Raw genomic sequence first — 18,622 nt, forward strand, 5'->3', positions numbered from 1 at the left:
TCTAGAAGAAGAGTTCTTTCCAGAACTTCCACAGGACCAAAGTTATTGCCATTGGGGGGTTTTCAGGCTAAGGCCACAACTAATTTTTCTCCTTTCTTAATAAATACAGAATCATTCTTTCAAAAAATAGTTGAATCCCTACCAAGAGCCAGACACTGCACTAAGTGCAAAGAATATGGAAGTGAGAAAGATTGACCCAGCCCTGCCCTGAGGAGGCTCCACACTACCTGTGATAGCCCTCTGTACCAACAGTCTAATGAAGCTGCAGCACAGGCCCCACTTCAAGCTCTACACCAAATATTTTTTTCCATAATTTTGCATTTTTTTCTTTAAGTGGATTCCTAGAAATGTACCAACTATGGATGCCACAAAACCTGGCCCCATCTCCGTTGATGCATTCTGTGAAGAACAGATTTCTACAATGGTTATCTCTCATGGTTCATGACACACATTTTTTTTATACCTGTCTTACCCTAAAACCGTGTGCCCCCTCACATTAGAAATGTTTCTAATTCTTCTTTGCACCTCTGATGTCCCATGTACATGTATTTGTTAAATGAAAAAACTTCAGTCAACTTTTAGTTTCCGTATTCTAAATCATCAATGGTTTTACGCTTTTGAATATTACTTGTTGCCCTTTTTATCTCCCTCATAAAGTTCCTTTTGAAAATTACAGATTGTCCAGATAAAACAAGAGAGGAATTGAGTCATACCTAGACCTGTGAGCCATGAAGAAAAGAGCCTTTCTATGGTCAAGTGAGGTTACAGCAGCAATCGTCTCAGAAAATCAGTGAAGCTTGGAGTTGCTGATAAGAAGGTGAAGTTTCTAAAGTAAACCATCTCCTCAGATCAACCATTCTCAAGTTTTAGCATGCTCACCAGAAGAGCTTGTTTAAGCACAAATGATTGGCTCCTACCTCCAGAATTTCCAGTTGGGAACCACAAATTGGTATTTCTAAAATGCTCCTCAGCGATGCTAATGATACCATTCCAAGGACCACACCTTGCCCTCCACCTTGGCAGTACGTTGGAATAACCTAGAGAGCTTAGCAACGCTGGGGGAACTCTGGGTCCTCTCCCACCTCAATATTTGGATTAACTAGTTTGCAGGCAGTCTGGCCATTGAGATTTGTTTAAAGTTCCTTCAAGTAATACTAGACTGCAAATCACTACCCTACCTCAAGTTACGTTGGATGTGAAAAGGGGTGCAGGTCCTAAGACTTGACCTACCCTTCACCTTAAAAGAAACAAGAGAAGCAAAAATATCTTGATCTTCATCTTTGGAAAATCTTAAGAATCAGTTAGTGAGGGATTTGTGGAATCTTAAAAGGCCATAGTCTCCAGAATTCCTCCTTCTGCAACATCTACACAGCCTCCCTTGAAACAACCTTTCTGCATTTGAACAGCCTGAGCTTCTACCATCCAAAAGAGACTCAGCCCTGGCTGCTCCCCACACATCCTGTTTCCAAGCTTGTGCACATATTAGTGGCTGCCTGGAATGGCCTCCCCTACCATGACTTCCAATAAAACCCCAATCTGCTCCTCTAAGGCTGCTTGGATTCCAGCCTCTGCATCTCTTTAACTTGATCAGTCCTTCTTCCTATTTCCCATAGTAATTTTTATAACCTCATCTTTCCAGTTATATTTCTCTCCCTGCCTCATAATTACTTGGTTGCATTTCCATCTTCCTTTCAGAAATACATATATATATATATATATATATATATATATATATATATACATATATACACACACATACACATACATATACATACACATACACATATACTAGATCCTGCAGGGTAATCTTTCTCTTCCTGATAGCCCTAGGACCTATCATAGCTCAGGTATTTAAATGAACGTTGTTTGAAAGAATGTTGAATAATGCATTCGTCAGATCATTTACTCGTCCCTTTTGGGCAAAAGAATTTCTTACTCTTCCCAGTTTTCTCTCCATTTTCCTATCTAATTGCTGAAGATCTTTACCTTTATTATAATTTAAAGGTAAAACCCAGCTTGATAAAAATCTCATACCAAAAATTGCAAAACAACCAAAATAAACCCAAATGATTTAAATGGAGTCCCAAAATAAAACCCAAAACAGAGAGCTATATAAAGTGAACTAATTAAATAAGGGGAATGAGAATTTTACTATTGCATTACAAGTTCCTGGTTTTACCTAAGTGAATGATTTAAAAAAAAAAAAAACTGTGGAAAAGCAAAATAACTTAACAGCAAGAATCTAAGCCCCAGAAGATCCTAGCATCCTTGCATTCTAAACTTAGCTCAGCCACTGGGCACCATGTGAATGAGTCACTGCTCCTCCTTGACTTAAATCATCCCTCTTATAAAACTTGTTAAAGAAAGACGTCACTGCAAATTAGATGTTGTAGCTAAGTTTAGCCATCCTCAGGACATAAATATTGTAACTTATGTGACTTCCCTCATTTTTTTTTCATGGTTTTTATTTGGACATGTGCTTAAATGTGTTTATGTACATACTGCAGCTAAAGATATACCTTCTGCATGGAGATAGATTTTATATATATATATATATATATATATATATATATATCCATTCCCACAGAAAGCACCTTGAGCTATTCTAAGAGACAGCACTATTTTATTGACAAATGTTCAGAATTTAGCACTCTAACTTGCCCCCAGTCTAACCTCTATCAAATGACTATTCTCAAAGAGGCTAGGTTTGATTCGTGTATTTGTGTGTGCCTGTGTGTGTGTGTGTGTGTTAGGGGAAGACTTGCCTTGCCCTGGCCTCTGGCTCCTATGTGGCTTACACAGGAAAATGCTGTCTGGTATAAGCTGGAAACCAACAGGGTCTGTCTATCAGAAATACTTCTCCACAGGCCTCGAGAAAAACCTGAGGTTCCACTCATCACCAGCATTACTTTGTCTTCAAGAGCCTTCTTAATGAGCTCATGAGTTTTACCCAGATCAGGATACCATGTTATCTGGCAAAAGTTGCCCATTTAAAATCTGAGTGATTGAAGAGGTTAGTGCATCTGATCAATCCATGACTGTCCACTTATTGGCACCTCTTTAACATTAGGATCCTGAAAGAATGAGGAAAGGGAAGATTACATACAGAAAGATTTAGGAAAACCCAAATCTTGATTGGAGGGAGAAAGTCAGAAACCTGGACATCCCAGCAGCCTGAGGGTCCTGGGCACCAGGGAACAAGTACTGGTTGGAGATAACAGGCATGCAAGAAGCCAGGCAAGTTGGTCAAAATTGAGCACTGCATGGGAATTTGCTATTTGCAGAGAACTTTATCATCCCATTAGAACTTCATAAAATCCCAGTGAATTAGGTATTGTTATTTTCATTCACATTTTATAGGGAAAGGATGTGAGAGTCTACAAAATTAAATGGCTCACCCAGGGTCACTCAACTGGTAAATGACAGAACTGGGCTGCAAACCAAGGTCTTCAAAATCCAGGAAGTCTTTTTATCACACATTTCTGCCTGTATGTGTCAGGCCAAGCAGTGGCAGTGCCAAATGGTTCTGGACCCTCCAACACACATTGGGTTTCTACTTGGTGCAGCCAGAACTGACCCAAGCAACCCAGCACTTGTCTACCATCTGCTTGTATCAGTAGAGCTGGTATAACCTAAAACATGGAGCAAATGGCTACCAGGAGAAAATTAAGAGGAAGATGAATATAAGTAGGAGAGTCAGGCTCAGTGGTGCACTCCTATAATCCCAGTGACTCAGGAGACTGAAGCAGGAGGATTGCAAGTTCAAGCCAGCCTCAGGAACTTAGGGAGGCCCTAAGCAACTTAGAAAGACGCTGTCTCAAAATATAAAAAATGAAAAGGGGGTGGGGATGTAGCTCAGTGGCAAAGTTCAATGGGTTCAATCCCCAGTGCCAAAAAAAAAGTAGGAAAGATAAGCTCTACGAGAGTTCTAGAGGGTGTGTCGTACCTCTCGACAGCCCAAACCTCAACTATCCAATCCACATAGTCATGCAATCTGTCCATAAATAGTAAAGAAGAGGCATTCTTCAATTCCTTAAAGACATTCATTCCTATGTTCAGTCATCTATTTTTTAAAAACACTCTTTTATGCCTAATTTAATGTTTTAATACATCAGCTTTCTTAGGTCTGTTCAAGAAGAGATAATCAGGGACATTTAAATAATGTATTTAATATTTTAAAGCCTGCTAAGAACCCCCTTCAAATTTTTTCTCCATTAAAACAGCCACAGCTCCTTTGACGTCTCTTAAGGCATACTTCTTTTTTTTTTCATGCCTTTAATCAATTCCATTGCTCATCTGTGGTCCCTTTCCAATTTTATCACATTCACCTTAAGATGCGAAGACCACAACACAGTACCCTGGATGCAATACTCTGAGGAACAGAACAATAAAAAGCTGGTTTCTAGCTCATGAAAGAAGATCACACAATAAAAGCCAGGGTCATGTTCATACCAAAATATCACTAATATATAACAGCACCATGTGGCTGACATTCACCGTGTGCTCCACTGGCTGCCTGCTTCCCCGGTGGATCTCTGGTGGTCTATGTGAAGTGCTCCTGCACATAACCCTGTCCTAACCCTTTCTGAACAGCACCACTGGAGAAGAGAGATCCATGGGAGTTCAAAAGTTTAAAATATGATAAGAGCAGCCACTTCTCATTATCACAGATGACTGGAGAGTCACAGAAGTTTAAAACAAGAGAGAGAGAGACAGAGAGAGAAATGTCGCATCCAGTAGCAAGAAAAAACAAGAAATGCCCAATACATATAGGTACCACTGAGGCTTCTATAGGTACAAATAGTCTGAGGATATTTGCAGATGCTTTATACAACAGGTCTGTCTAAAGGCAAAGAGACTCAAACTAAAAAAGCCAGAAGTACCTAAAGCTTGTGAGAATATTGATCTCAGCAGGACAAGCGATATCTTAGCCAGTATTCTCTCTTGTTTTCTCTTTCCCTGTGCATATTAAGACAAGCTATTTGCTCCTCAGGAAGGGAAGGAATCCATTGCAGCCTGAACTTTCTCTCTCTCTCTCTCTCTTTTTTTTTTCCTCCCTAAAGCAAAAAATAAGATTGTATAAGTAAAAGGCCCAGAAACATTCATATCAAGAATGATAACTAAACCCCAACAACTAAGATTTAGGCAACCAACAACACAGATTCCAGAATCAGTAGAGAGCCTGCTGATGCTGCTGGAGACATTCCCAGCTCCCATATTTGAAGCCTCAGTGCTTAATAGAGACGTGCTTGCAGCTGAATGCCCTGGGTCTCTCTGCCTTGAGGGGCTGAGGCTCTGCTGGCAAATATTTACTCAGCCTCAAAACATTCTTTTCACAGTGATATTTTTCTTTACTCTGCTGATGAAAGGCAGGCCAGTGAGCTAGCTCCATGTGCCACTGACCCAGAGCATGCAGCCTAGGGCCGCAGGCCATCACACATGCTCCCAGAACAAGGTTAGCTCTCTGGAATGTTGGTTCAATGCCCACATTGCCAGCCAGGCAACCTAACATGGACATTTCAAAAGAGAGTAGCCAGGACACCAGCAAAATTATTTGATTATCTTCATTTAATACTTGAAATCTATTTCTGAAAGGATGTACCATTATTGATGAAATTGAATACACAATAAGAATAAGAGATACCTGCACTCCCATGTACATTGCAGCATTAGTCACAATAGCTGATATTTGGAAATAAGCATTCATTGATATGCCTATCAAGGGATGAGTGAATACAGAACATGTGGTCTGTACATACCATGGAATAGTACTCAGTCATAAAACAAGGAAATTCTACAACATCATGGTAATTTGTTTCCCAGGGGTAGATCTTGTCAGATAATAGGAAAGTATTTCCTATTATCTAAAGGGTCATCAAAAGGAATCAGAAAGAAGAAATACTTGAAGACATCATGCTAAGTCAAATAAGTCAGTCACAGAAGGACACCTACCATGATTTCACTTATATGATTTCACTTATATCCAAAACAGTCAAATTCATCCAAACAGAAAGTACAATGGTGGTTTCCAGGGAGTGTAGGAAGGGGGAAATGGAGAGATATTCAAAGGGTATAAAGTTTCAGTTATATGAGATGAAAAAAAATCTCTAAAGATCTGTTGTGCAACACTGTGTTCACAGTTAACCTACTATACCCCACACTCAAAAAAATTAAGAGTTTAGATTTCATGTTATATACTTTTTACCACAAATTTCTAAAACCCTCTTCTGCAATGCACATGGCAAACTGAATTGACAAAAAAATAATGCACATGACAAACTCATACACACACACACACACACACACACACACACGAGGGGAGAGCATTTAAAAACAAATAAAGATGGGGTTCTGGTGTAGGCTCAGGACAAGCCTGCTATGCCCAGCACTCCCAGATCTAGAACCAACGCAAGTTCATGGATGTGTGAACTGTACCCCATGCTCACAAAAGGCCCAAACTTAGTTTAATACTCTGCTGTTGCCATCTGGAAATTCTTAATAATTTTTTTAAAGGGGCACCTCATCTTCATTTTGCATGTGTACAAATCATGCAGATGAACATGTCTGTTCACACACTTATGTAGATCTTTCCACGAAATTGGAAAGTGGTAGTGTCCAGTCATTATTAAATAATCTGCACAAGATGGAACAAAGGTTGTAAAATTTTTTTAAATGTCAGGATGTTAGAAACAGGTGACTTGCTAAAGGAAGCTTTTGTGACCATGTTAAGTAATTTAGCTGGGAGTACATTGTAGGTTGAAGTAAAAGAGGCTTGGAAATCCCTTAGTTTGGACTTCCTATTATCTGACAAGATCTACCCCTGGGAAACAAATTACCATTGCTACCTTCCCAAGTACTTCTCCACCTGGGACCCGGGAGACCTGGAAACTCATCAAACTTCCTTCAGCCTAATGTCTGATGATATCCTTTGCTAAAAATGTATCCCTTGCACATATCACAGTAACAATAACTTCTAGAACATGTAGGGGACCAAAACTCATTTTCACCAAGCCTTCAGCTCTGTTCTCTGAAGGATTCCTTGAGGGTCATCTAAAGGAACCAGAAAGAAGAAATACTTTCAGAGACTAGAGTTGAGTGTTTTTGTGATACTTGGGCAACCAAGTTGCCTACAGTATTTAGACAACTTAGATGAAGAGGAAAATTTCACTCTATTCTAAATGACTTTAGTTTACACAGAGATAATTTATTAAGAATGATCCAAAAAAAAAAAGGTATTTATTTTAAGGTCTAATTGGACTAAGTTTTTTTACTTTTCCTGCCTATGGTAGAACACCCTTCATAGGAATCTCAGGGGCATAAACTACCCATTAAGATAGACAAATCACCAACTTTAACCTTTTAAAAAAATAGAAACAAATAAAGAGAGGTCCTTTTACTCTACAAATCAAAGGTCCCAGCAAGACCAAACAGGCTCCTCTCTCCATTACCAATGGTAATAGAGAGGAGTATGCACTGTTTGGTGGAAAATCCAGAATCCAACTTTGGCAATTTTCCTATCCTTTCTACCAGCCCTTCCACCAGGTTTCTGGGCCATCAGCAAGTTGAACTGGCTTGTACTTTTGTTTCTTTTCCTTTCCTCTCTCTCCACTTGAAGCCCAACAATGTCATGATCAGAAGACAGAGTCTGCAAATGGGATCATCAGTTCCTTACATAATGATGAAAGTTGTGCCCCCTGCAAAATCACAATCCCAAGAGAGCTTCTATCTCATTAATACTAAAAAAAAAAAAAAAAAAAAAAACACCTGTTTATTTCCTGAACTCACTCTAAGACACAGCATCTGGCTTCCACATGCAAGAAAGTCTATGACAGTAAATAAGTTAGCATGCCTTTCTCTAATGAACCCCATTTACACTCCAGAGCAAAATAGACAGGAAAGATTTTAACAAGGGATCATCCTAGAACATCTGTATCTACAAACTGAAGAAAGTCTCTTATCCATATCTGTTGTTTAAATGCCTTCTTTTTCTTACTTTTCATGGAGGCTTAGATTCTGCAATCTGTATACGGGGTAAAAATGGGAGCTCATAACCCACTTGAATCAAAGTGTGAAATATGATATGTCAAGAACTATGTAATGTTTTGAACAACCAACAATAAAAATTTTTAAAATAAATAAATAAATTTTGGAAATATCCAAGTCAGTGTACAGAATCAAATATAGTTGGGGTGTTTAAGCAACTCCAAGGAATCTGGGCTTTCTATTGGTTGCCTATATTTTCTTAGAAAACAAATTCACTGAGTCAATCTAGAGCTTTTAGTGAGCACCTAGTATGAACAAGTTCAATGTTACTATCCCCACCTGTCATCTGAGAGCATAAGATTTATCAGCTGCTTGAATCAGAAGGGAACTAAAAAAAATGAAAAGGAGAACAATCTTCAACTCTCAGACAACCTCAACACACAAATTCTTTGGGCATTCAAAAGAGTAAGATTTGACTCAATTATTCAACAGGAATTTTTCTTGATGCCCAAGTCCTTGTAAATATCTAATCAAAATCCTTTATATTATACCTCAAGTTACTTTTTTTTCCTATTGTTTGTGTAGAGAATAATTATTCACTAACTTCCATGGAATTGATTTCAAGCCAACCAGTAGTGATTGAGGCCCTGTGATGTGCCAGAAATATAGGCCCAAAAAAATAGGATGTTGAAGAATTATGGTCCTCATCCTATCAGCAAAAGATATATATGCAACTAAATATTAAACCAGTAGCATAGAGGCTGGGGTTTTGGCTCAGCGGTAGAGCACTCACCTAGCATGTGTGAGGCCCTGGGTTCGATCCTCAGCACCACATAAAAATAAATAAATAAAATAAAGGTATTGTGTCCAAATACACCAAAAAAATAAATATTAAAAAAACAGTAGCATAAAAAAAAACAGTAGCATAAAGAAATGCAGCAAGAAAACTGAAGTTTGTCCTTCCTTTAAAGATTAGTAGCATTTCACTGGGGAAGAAAGCATAGAAGACCATTCTAGACAGATGGTAGTAGATGAGAACAGAAAAGTAGGTAAAAGGAAAACTAGCAAAGACATGACAAAGATCTTGAACTCCATCTTATGGGCAACAGGAAGCCATTCAAAAAAGATACTCAAGCCCATATCTGAAGGCAAAATGACCAGCACCTTATTTTAGACCAATCAGTATGGAAGCAAAGGAGACCACATAGTAGGAAATAACTAGAGCCAGTATGGAGAGGCTATTGCAAAAGCAACCAATAGAACTATGAATGTAGAGCTATGCAGAAATTAGATTGGAAAATCTATAAGACTACATGACTGATTAAATGAATGGAGTAAGGGAGAGGAAAGAGAAGACTATCCTGAAATCCATAGATTGGGAGTATGATGGATAGTGGTACCAATAACAGAGAGGAGGAAAGACTGTGGATAATAATTTCATTTGGGAACAAACTGAGTTTGTGGTGCCCACTGGACACCCAGGTGAATGGGTCAATTAGGCATCTGAACTCTCATACAAGGACGGCAGGAATGGAAGCCATCAGACTACAGTCGATGAGCTCATGCAAGGTCAAAGGAGAAAGGAAGGAAGGAAAGAACTTGAAGCCATCCACAGGAAAGAAGAAAGAGGAGAGGATGGAGAAGAGTGAAAAGTATTCAGGAAGAAAACAAAAACTCCTGAAAGTCAAGCCCTAAGAACCCAGGGAAAAGAAAGCTCCAAGGATGAAGGAGATGCTCTAAAGAGATAACTCAGGATGGAACTGCAAAGATATTGGATTTGGCAGATATGCGACAACCGAATACGAAGAAATTTCAATAAAGTGCTAGAGGAAATACAGACAGCAGGAAATTGAGATGGGAATTTGAAGTGAAAAAACACAAGGAGGATGAGGGAAACAAATGAAGGGAGTTCTGTTTTGTTTTGGTTTGTTTTCAGAACATGGAAGGCAAAGTCTGAAAGGCAGAACAGGCGGGAAATCCTGAAGAATGAATCAAACAAGCACAGGAAATGGAACCCGATAGGAAGGGGATAACTTACAGCCCTACACACACAGGGAATCATAAATTTATGGTAGTGCAGTATCCAAACAAATCCATTCCCCAATAGTCCTCAACAACAGGAGAAAACACACTGAGTTGATTCAAGTTGGAGGAGTGTTAACTATGAGGGTGGCAAATATAGGAAGAGAGAAAGAAAGCATAGGGGCCCAGGGAGACTCACTGAGCTGATCCAAGATGGGTGGGGAAAACATGGAGGGACCGATTGGATTGGAAAATTGGAGGGCAGGAGTCTCTATTAAGTTGAGACAGGATCTCACTAAGTTGCTTTAGGACCTCAACAAATTTCTGAGGCTGGCCTCAAACTTGTGATCTTCCTGCCTCAGCCTCCCAAATCCCTGGGATTGCATAGGCCTCTGTCCCCAGCTCTATTGAGTTTTAAAGCATCAAAACTCAAGGGTGTTTAGGGAATGACAGCAGTGAAACTAGTTTGTACTGAGAGCAGAACTTCAAACAAAGTTTCAGTGTAGACCCCTTCTGAGGCACTAGTGGTTCCAAGAAGTATCCTTGATGGGAAAAGGCTATTTCCCATTATAGTTAAACAGTTACCAGGGTTCATTTCTAGGTATTGTAAATATTTAAATATTGAAATGGTAAAGTAAGGGGCTAGGGATATAGCTCAGTGGTAGAGTGCTTGCTTCACATGCACAAAGCCCTGGGTTCAATCCCCAGCATTGCCAAAAAAAAAAAAGAAAGAAAGAAATGTTAAAGTAAAATGTTATCATAGGGCAGGAAGGCTTTGGAACACTGGGACACTAGAAACTCTGCAGACCAGTCTTAACACATTCCTATGTTCTAAAGAAAAGACATTAAGCCTGTTAGAGTTGGCTTTCCACTTGAAACACAGGCCCTGATATTACCAAAAAAAAAAAAATACTGGCTTAAGCAATGAAGGGGATTTATTGACTTATTTTACAGGAAAGTCCAGAGGAAGTCCTAGCTTCGGGTTTTGGTTTGATTCAGGGTCTCAGGGATGTTGTCAGGGACATCTTTTCCTGTCACTCCTGTGGAAGCACAGTGTCAGCTCCACTGTGAGGTTTCTTATGTGGTGCATTACATTACACACCATACCATTCAGAAGAAAAGAAAGAATACTTTTTTTGGAAGGTTCCAGAAAAAAAAATTCCTCTCTAATCTCACCATCCTAAAATGAATCACATGCCAAGCTATGAAATATAGTCAGAGGATACAATTATCCTGACTGGTTATAACTAGAAGTGGAGTTAGAATCTCCATAAAACCTGCACGAAGGACGTGTGATTAACCAAACAAGAATCAGGGTAGTTAAGAGAAAGGGAGTTGGATAATATCATGCTAAGCGAAGTAAGTCAATCCCAAAAAACCAAAGGCTGAGTTTTCTCTTTGGTAAGTGGACGCTGATTCATACTAGGGGGAGGGGGCATGGGAAGAATGGAAGAACTTTGGCTTGGGCAAAGGGAAGGTAGAAGAGGGGAGGGGGTATGGGATAGGAAATATGGTGGAAAGAGTAGGACATCATTACCCTAGGTACAAGTATGATTGCACAAATGGAACGACTCTGCATCGTGTACAATTAGAGAAATGAAAAGTTGTGCTCCGTTTGTGTACAATGAAACAAAATGCATTCTGCTGTCATGTATAACTAATTAGAACAAATGAAAAAAAAAGAGAAAGGGAAATGTGCACAGATACATGTCATATTATTCTCTTTGTGGTTTATCGGTAATATTCCTCCTTGATTTAGGATTCTGTAATACATAGCAAAGACATAGCTAAGAAGAAAATTAACTTGGACCACATGACATCACCTACTACAATGCTAAACTGTTTCTTTAAAAAATATTGTTCCATTATGTCCTTTTTCCTGTCTATGAATCCTTGCTTCAAATTATATTTCAGTTGATGGGGGACATTTCTTAGGCAGCTATACATAACTGCTCTGCTAATTATCACTTTGAGAGCAGTCCAGTTCCCAGTCTGTGTTTCAAGATATCCCTTTTCTTTTATTCTAGGAAGAAGTATTACTGTCTTGAGGCATAAGGTGAATTCTCTTTAATTTGAAAATATAATCCTTCCTTATTAGAATGAGAAAATAAAGACTTGTGTGACTTGAGTTTATTGCAGCCTTTTGCCTACATGTGGCTTTAAAGTTCATTTTATCCTGTTGCAGAAATATACCTAATTAATTTGCCATTCTTTTCTATGTAGCTTTTCCTAAAGGGATATCAAGTTAGATTCTTGATGAACACCTAATTAATAAGTTCATTTTACTTCCTATATATGCTTTGCAGCTGTCCTATTAGAACATGAAGGAAATGTCATGGTGAATTTTGCACGTCTTCTGGCTCATTTATTCACTCAAGAAAGATATTTCTTATGTTCTCACAGTGTATTGGGCATCAAAGTACAATATATCATCCATGCCCTCCAAGAGGTCATCTAGCTAGAGACCTGATAAGCACTTATGAAACAATTAAGAAATAGGGCAGAAGAGTGTGAAATTAAAGATCAGGCCAGGCACAGTGGTGCACACTGTAATCCCAGTGGCTGGGGAGGCTGAGGTAGGAGGATTCCAAGTTCAAGGCCAGCCTCAGCAAAGTCACAAGGCCCTGCCTCAAAATAAAAAGGGAATAGGGATAGTAGCTCAGTGGTAAAGCACCCCAGGTTCAATCCTCAGTACTGCAAAAATAAATAAATAAATATCAGAAATGGCAATACAGAAAAACAGTGCAAGGGTTGATGTGGGGGAGTGGATATGATGATGACTCTGAGAGAGATTCCTAGAAAAAGAGGACTTGAATTATTGAACCTGAAAGAATATTGATCTTGGGGAAGTAAGAAGAAGTTCCAGGTATGGGAGATTGTCGGGAGTTGGAAATGTGCATCTGCATTTCAAAGACTGACAAGAACCTGTCTTTCTAAAGATACAGGATTGTACTGAAGAACAGACAGGAAAGACTGATAAGCAAAGAACCTAAACCCTACAACAAAGGAGGCTATTCTGAAATATCTCATCAGAGGAATATGAAGTTAAAGCTACCTGGTTGAAGGGGAAATGAGCAAGGCCCTGATGATCAGCTACAAACCAATGTAAGAACCCAGTGGTAGGCAAGAGGCAGCCGCCAGGGAAGCAGACATCTCCCTTCTCCAAAGAAGGATAACAAGGAAAGAGAAGAGGCCCAGCTCCATCTTGGTTTCTAATCCTGTTAACAGCGTGAACAGGATTGTGTTCAAGGCCACAGTGGGGCATCTAAGCAAAATCACTCTGTGAACATTGGGACATAATGCAATTGGAAGTTGACTTCTGGATCCCCAGAACTAATGCCAGCTAGCTGTGCAGGTTCTCTCCATGATAGCATTGATTTTTCCCAAGTCATGTGATGGAATAGTTTATACCCTGGAGGGTCATTCTCCTTCCAAAAGTGCCTGTAACAGAGAGGTCCAACTAGAATGTAGAAGAAAAATAACACTAACTAGTGACCTTAATGACTTGAAGGAAATACTGCAATTGTCCAAGAGCCTAATGTCCATTCTGGGAGAATGTGGCTTACTAGTATATTTACTCCTGTGTGCTGGGACAGTGAAGTGTTACTTATTCAATATGAAAAAAACATCCAGCCTCAGCATATATAGGTGCCTATGTATATCACCAAATTTAAAATCTAGGTAGTTTCAAATTTGCGTGCATATTCATGTAGAGTTTTGTTGAAAATGCAGATTCACTGGTTCTGATGGAACCCTACAATTTGCATTGTTAGTAAATCTCCCAGATGACTGTTACAGAAAAATACTACCTTCCTCCCAGGGGTTAGTCAAGCTCTTTCTATCAGCCTGCCTGGCCCATTTCAGGTTGTTTGATAAATTTATATTGGGTTGGATCAGTGTGTTCCCAGCCTCAGCAGCAATAAGGCACATATCATGGATTATTGAATACTACATCGTCTTCCTAAGAAAAGTCATAATTGGAGTTATCCCACGTAAGAAAATATAGCAACTTGCCAGATATATGAACTTCACTTGGTATTAGTCAAGTCTGGGGCTTATCTTTATTTTCTTGACAAGTCATTATCCTTCAAGCAAATAAATTATGTTTCTTCATTTTCCCATTTACCATAGGAGGACTACATGGCAGGGAGAGGGGCAGGCTAAAATGGGGAAGACAAACTCCTTATCCAATAAAACCCAATGTAAATGTGAACTGACTATATTCATTTTTTTAAAAATTGACTACAAATGGGATTTCTATTATGGATTCCTCCCTATATGATTCTGGGCCTCAACTGCTGAGCTCTAAAAATACTTTCTGAACCCTTGCTGTTCCTTCAATACTATTGTGACATATTTATTGATTTATTAATTGAATACATTTTTAGAATTCAAGTTAGGACATTTTAAATTAAATGATAAGACTTAAAGTGTTTTTCAGTACAATGTTTTTTTAAACCCAGAAATAGTTGAGGGCTCCAAAATAAACACCACTTGGGAATTTATGGGAATTTCATGTGAAGGCTTTGTTTGAAAAGTTCCTTTAAATTTTAAAAACTAATTCACAAATGACTTTTTTTTGTGAGGGGACTGAGGATTGAACCCAGGATTGAGCCACCTCCCCAGCTTTTTTTTTTTTTTTTTTTTTTTTTTTTTTGAGACAGGGTCTGTCTAAGTTTCTCAAAGCCTCCCTAAACTGCAGAGGCTGGCCTCAAATTTGCAATCCTCTTGCTTCAGCCTCCCAATCCACTTGGATTGCAGGCATGCATCACCATACCTGACAAAATACATTTTCTTTTAAAGGTGTCTATCTAGTTAACTCCTTATTTTATCAAGTTCTTGTTCCATCTACCTACAACATGTTAGTCAGAGACAACTTTGTGTATCTCTGAACACATTTTTAAACCTCCAAAACTGATGTCAATCATTTTCATACAAAATTTTATCAAGACCCATTTAGTATACAGTTACTTGTAAAAAGAACAATGTTAGATAGCTATTTTAGAAGTATAACTAATACTCCAGTATTGTCTGCCACCACTCCCTAGTAACTTTCTGAATATGGAGCAATGTGTATACACACTAGGGGATGGAAATTAAAGTATGTCTTATAAATGTTCCAACATCCATGCCTATTTATGAGCTTAATGTCTTCTTAGGCTTCTCCGTCTGAACAGCTATTTTAAATTTTTAGTTGAATCCAGTAACCCATCAAGCAGATATCAGAGTACAGTTTCTGAAAATATGTGGATGCTTACATAGATATTCCAGACATGAAAAATCTTATGACTGCTAAAGAAATATAGTACTTTAAAAGATTTTAAAGTAGTTATTTCCTGAATGTCTTTTTTCTCCAAACATTAGACCAAGTTGCATTGTTTACAAAAATTTATTCATACAAATTTTACACACTTTATATAACAGTTATCAAAGTCCTAGTTATAGATATCATGTGTGTAATAATACTTGGTTAAGATGTTTTGATAATCAGTTGCACACAAAATAAGAGCTTCAAGACTAACATCTACCTAAATTATCACTATATCATAAATCTGCTCCAGTTTAGTAAGGCTCTTGGCATTTCTAAAAAATATACAAAAGATTAAACTGGGTGATCACTGTAAAATGCTTGCAACTAGCCACGGGAACACTAAATTAGACTTCATAAATAAAAGGTTAACTAGAGCCCTATTTCACCACTAACAGCTGACACAAATACAGAAAACTCTGCCCATTATCCAAGAAACAAATAATTAAGACTAAAATGCAAGCTGATGTGTTGCAGCATTATAGGGCCACTAAATAGCCATCTGTGATTCGTGGCGATTTAAAAGGCGAAGAAAGGCACTAAAGCTGCAAACTGCATCCCGTGTCACATTGCCTGAGGAGACTGCGGAATTCAAGAAAGATTGATCCTATACGCAGGACTCAGGCATAGATCGAATGCCTCTCTGTTTTTACTGTTTGCAATGTGATCTCCTGGCAGCATCCATCCCGCCTTGGGAATGGAAATACAATTGTTTTCTTTGATGTCTGACTTCATACTGATCAAATCCATAAAGGAAAAGGAAAGATCCTTTAAATTTTAAAAACTAATGCTTAATTTTTTTTATTTTTTTTATTTTTTTTTTCTTTTTTTCCTAAAAATTTGTGCCTGAAATTTGGGAGATGGACTGACTGGTTAATCTGTTGCTGCTTGATCTGGTTGCTGGGTGAAGGTTCTTTTGTTTATAAAGATTACTCTATATGTTCAAGGAATTGACAGGAAACAGACATGCTTTCTTTAGCCAAGAAAGGATACAAGGGTGGTTTAGGGAGCTTGCTTACCTCATTCTTGACCACAGATATAAGATAGTACTCATACATAGAAAGATGAGGTTTAAATGATTTATCAGTTAGTAAAACTGAGCAACATGTGAACACTACACATTCTATTATGACAAAGATTGGTTTTATGAAATAAATTTTACTAAGCAATAAGCCATAATGTAGAAAAATACATTTTACCTACAAACTCAATAAACAAGAAACAAAAGGTTCATATTTAGTGCATAATTACTTAGTGGTAGCTACACAGGAGTTCCTAAACTTTACAATAACTGCTTGCATCAAACAACAACAAAAAACAGAAGCATTCACAAGTTTAAGATAAGTGAATGAAAAAAAATGGTAAACAGTACTTAAACAGTGCAGGAGGGTGGGAAGAAAGGGTCTTCAAAAAACCACAAAGGAAAAGGGTGGCTTCTACAGAGCTGGGTTCAGAGGCGGGGAGAATCCTGGCCATTTCACAAGATGAGAAGCATGGACAGCACTGGAGAAAAACACATTGTACTTTGCATCCGTTTCCAATACCCAGCACCCAAAAATCAGGCAGGCAGTGGACCTGTGGTGGGACTGGACTCACTCCCAGCTTCCCAGACTTGGGGAGCCTCATACCAGTCCCGCTCCAGGGTCTCCTCCTACTGCCTTATGCTCTGCCTCTTCCAATATACCTCTATTTCCTTCATTTTTGTTCCAATTGCCCTAGCCTTGGGATATTTGGTTCCCTGGTGAATCAGGAAGTACAGAAAAGAGAGCTTCCTACCCAAGCTCCCCTTCTCTGTACAGTCCCTTCACTCTTCATCCAGGGAAGGGAATCAATTCTGGGGAGAAGCACAATTTGGATTGAGCTGTTGTTTTATTAGAATTTTCCTTCTGGGCTGAGAGTCTGAAGAGAGACAAATACACATAAAAGTAGAATCAAAGAAAGCGAAAATATTGGAATTGCCCCCCAGCCAGTGGGACAGTGCCCACTTGAATATATTAGGCTGGGATTGAAGCAGCCTGCCCCAGAGACTCACTGGGAAAGAATGCCCTCCAGCAATTCTCCAAATCATTACCTCAAAATCCCCCTGGAGCAGGGCATCATTGTTTATGTACAGTAGCAAATGGTCAATATTAATATCTTCAGGCCTGTCGTGGATAAAAATACTATCCTTTTAATTCCAGTTTACAAAAATAGGAGTAATATTCAAAACAATGATTGTCTATTTTTCTATTTATTTTATATAAAAACATAAACAGCTCAGGCAAATTTTCAATCCTTGTGCACACTTTGTATGAGTTGCTCTCTATTATACTTATATATATTCTTAATATATATACTTATAATATATATTGGTCCACAAAGTATATCTGTGCATTCTCTAGTGCTTTGTAAAAAGAAAAACAATATTATTATCAAAATATTCATTTAATGGCTTTACTTCATACATAAATACATGTTTGGATAGAACACATGAGCGATGACTTCAGTCAGTTTGGAAAACGACTTTTCACTGTGTCAGGGTTGTATACACAGGGTAGTAAGTAACTCATCGCTACAAATACGCTATTCGACGTCCTTTGTTTTTAACCCTTTGTTTATACCTTTTCCCCAGGACGGCCGCCAAGTATTTCTTGACAGCCATTTGCTTCCGGTAGCGGCTGTAGCTGTCTGTGAAGATTCCATCCGAGTGGCGCTTGGAGAGCGGCTCCCAGTCCTCCTCCGCGCCGCCGCCAAGGTTCCCACTGCAAGGAAAGGGGTCGGGAAAAGGGTGACCAGGCGGGAGATACAGATTCAAGACCTGCGGGAGCAGACGCGCCCCACCCCACGCGGGAGTCTCCAGGGGGGGACAAGGGGCTCGCACTGGCCACCGCGCCGCCTTCTCTCTGCCAGGGAGCGGCTTTGGAAAGGGCTGTGATGGAAGCCCCCCCAGGCCCTCCCTACCACCCAGGATTTCCAGGCACCAATTCCTACAGTAGGGCCCCCCCAAAAAAAAAGAGATCAGGGAAGATGGCCCATGATCTAAGTCTCTCCAAAGGCTGCCTTTTAAGATTTGGCCATCGTTACGATTGCGCTCGATTTCCCTAACTGTTCCTCTCATCCCTGATATACAAAGAAAATAACCAAAAGGCCCTAAATGCCACGTTGGCTGCTACCCTGGTGTTTATATCGATCCCGCATTTCCTAGTCAAATACAAGCACTCCTCTCCTTCCGCACGCTAAGTTGAAAAACGTGATAATAATATAAGTCGACAGGCTGTAGGCAATATTTTTCACCGCATGAATTATTCATTGCGAAAATGTAATCTGTTT

General features: G+C 39.1%; 1 protein-coding gene across 4 annotated transcripts in view; it reads right to left on the reverse strand.

Annotated features, from left to right (window-relative positions):
* Window positions 1–18,622, reverse strand: part of Adcyap1 (adenylate cyclase activating polypeptide 1) — a 123,466-nt gene that overhangs the window by 100,410 nt on the left and 4,434 nt on the right. For 2 of the 4 annotated variants that reach the window (XM_058577085.1, XM_058577086.1), the window contains 2 exons: window positions 17,914–18,054; window positions 15,386–16,816 (listed from right to left, as the gene is read on the reverse strand). In XM_058577085.1, coding sequence (XP_058433068.1) covers window positions 16,750–16,816; window positions 17,914–18,054 — 208 coding nt within the window. In that variant the 3' untranslated portion in view covers window positions 15,386–16,749. Of the gene's footprint in view, window positions 1–15,385; window positions 18,055–18,622 lie in introns of those variants that run through there. The other 2 variants (XM_058577087.1, XM_046438505.2) reach the window with 2 other exon arrangements.

The sequence above is a fragment of the Marmota monax genome, unplaced genomic scaffold, assembly GCF_021218885.2.
Source record: "Marmota monax isolate L192 unplaced genomic scaffold, Marmota_monax_Labrador192_F-V1.1 WCK01_AAM20220418_F8-fsc00232, whole genome shotgun sequence".
Taxonomy (NCBI): domain Eukaryota; kingdom Metazoa; phylum Chordata; class Mammalia; order Rodentia; family Sciuridae; genus Marmota; species Marmota monax.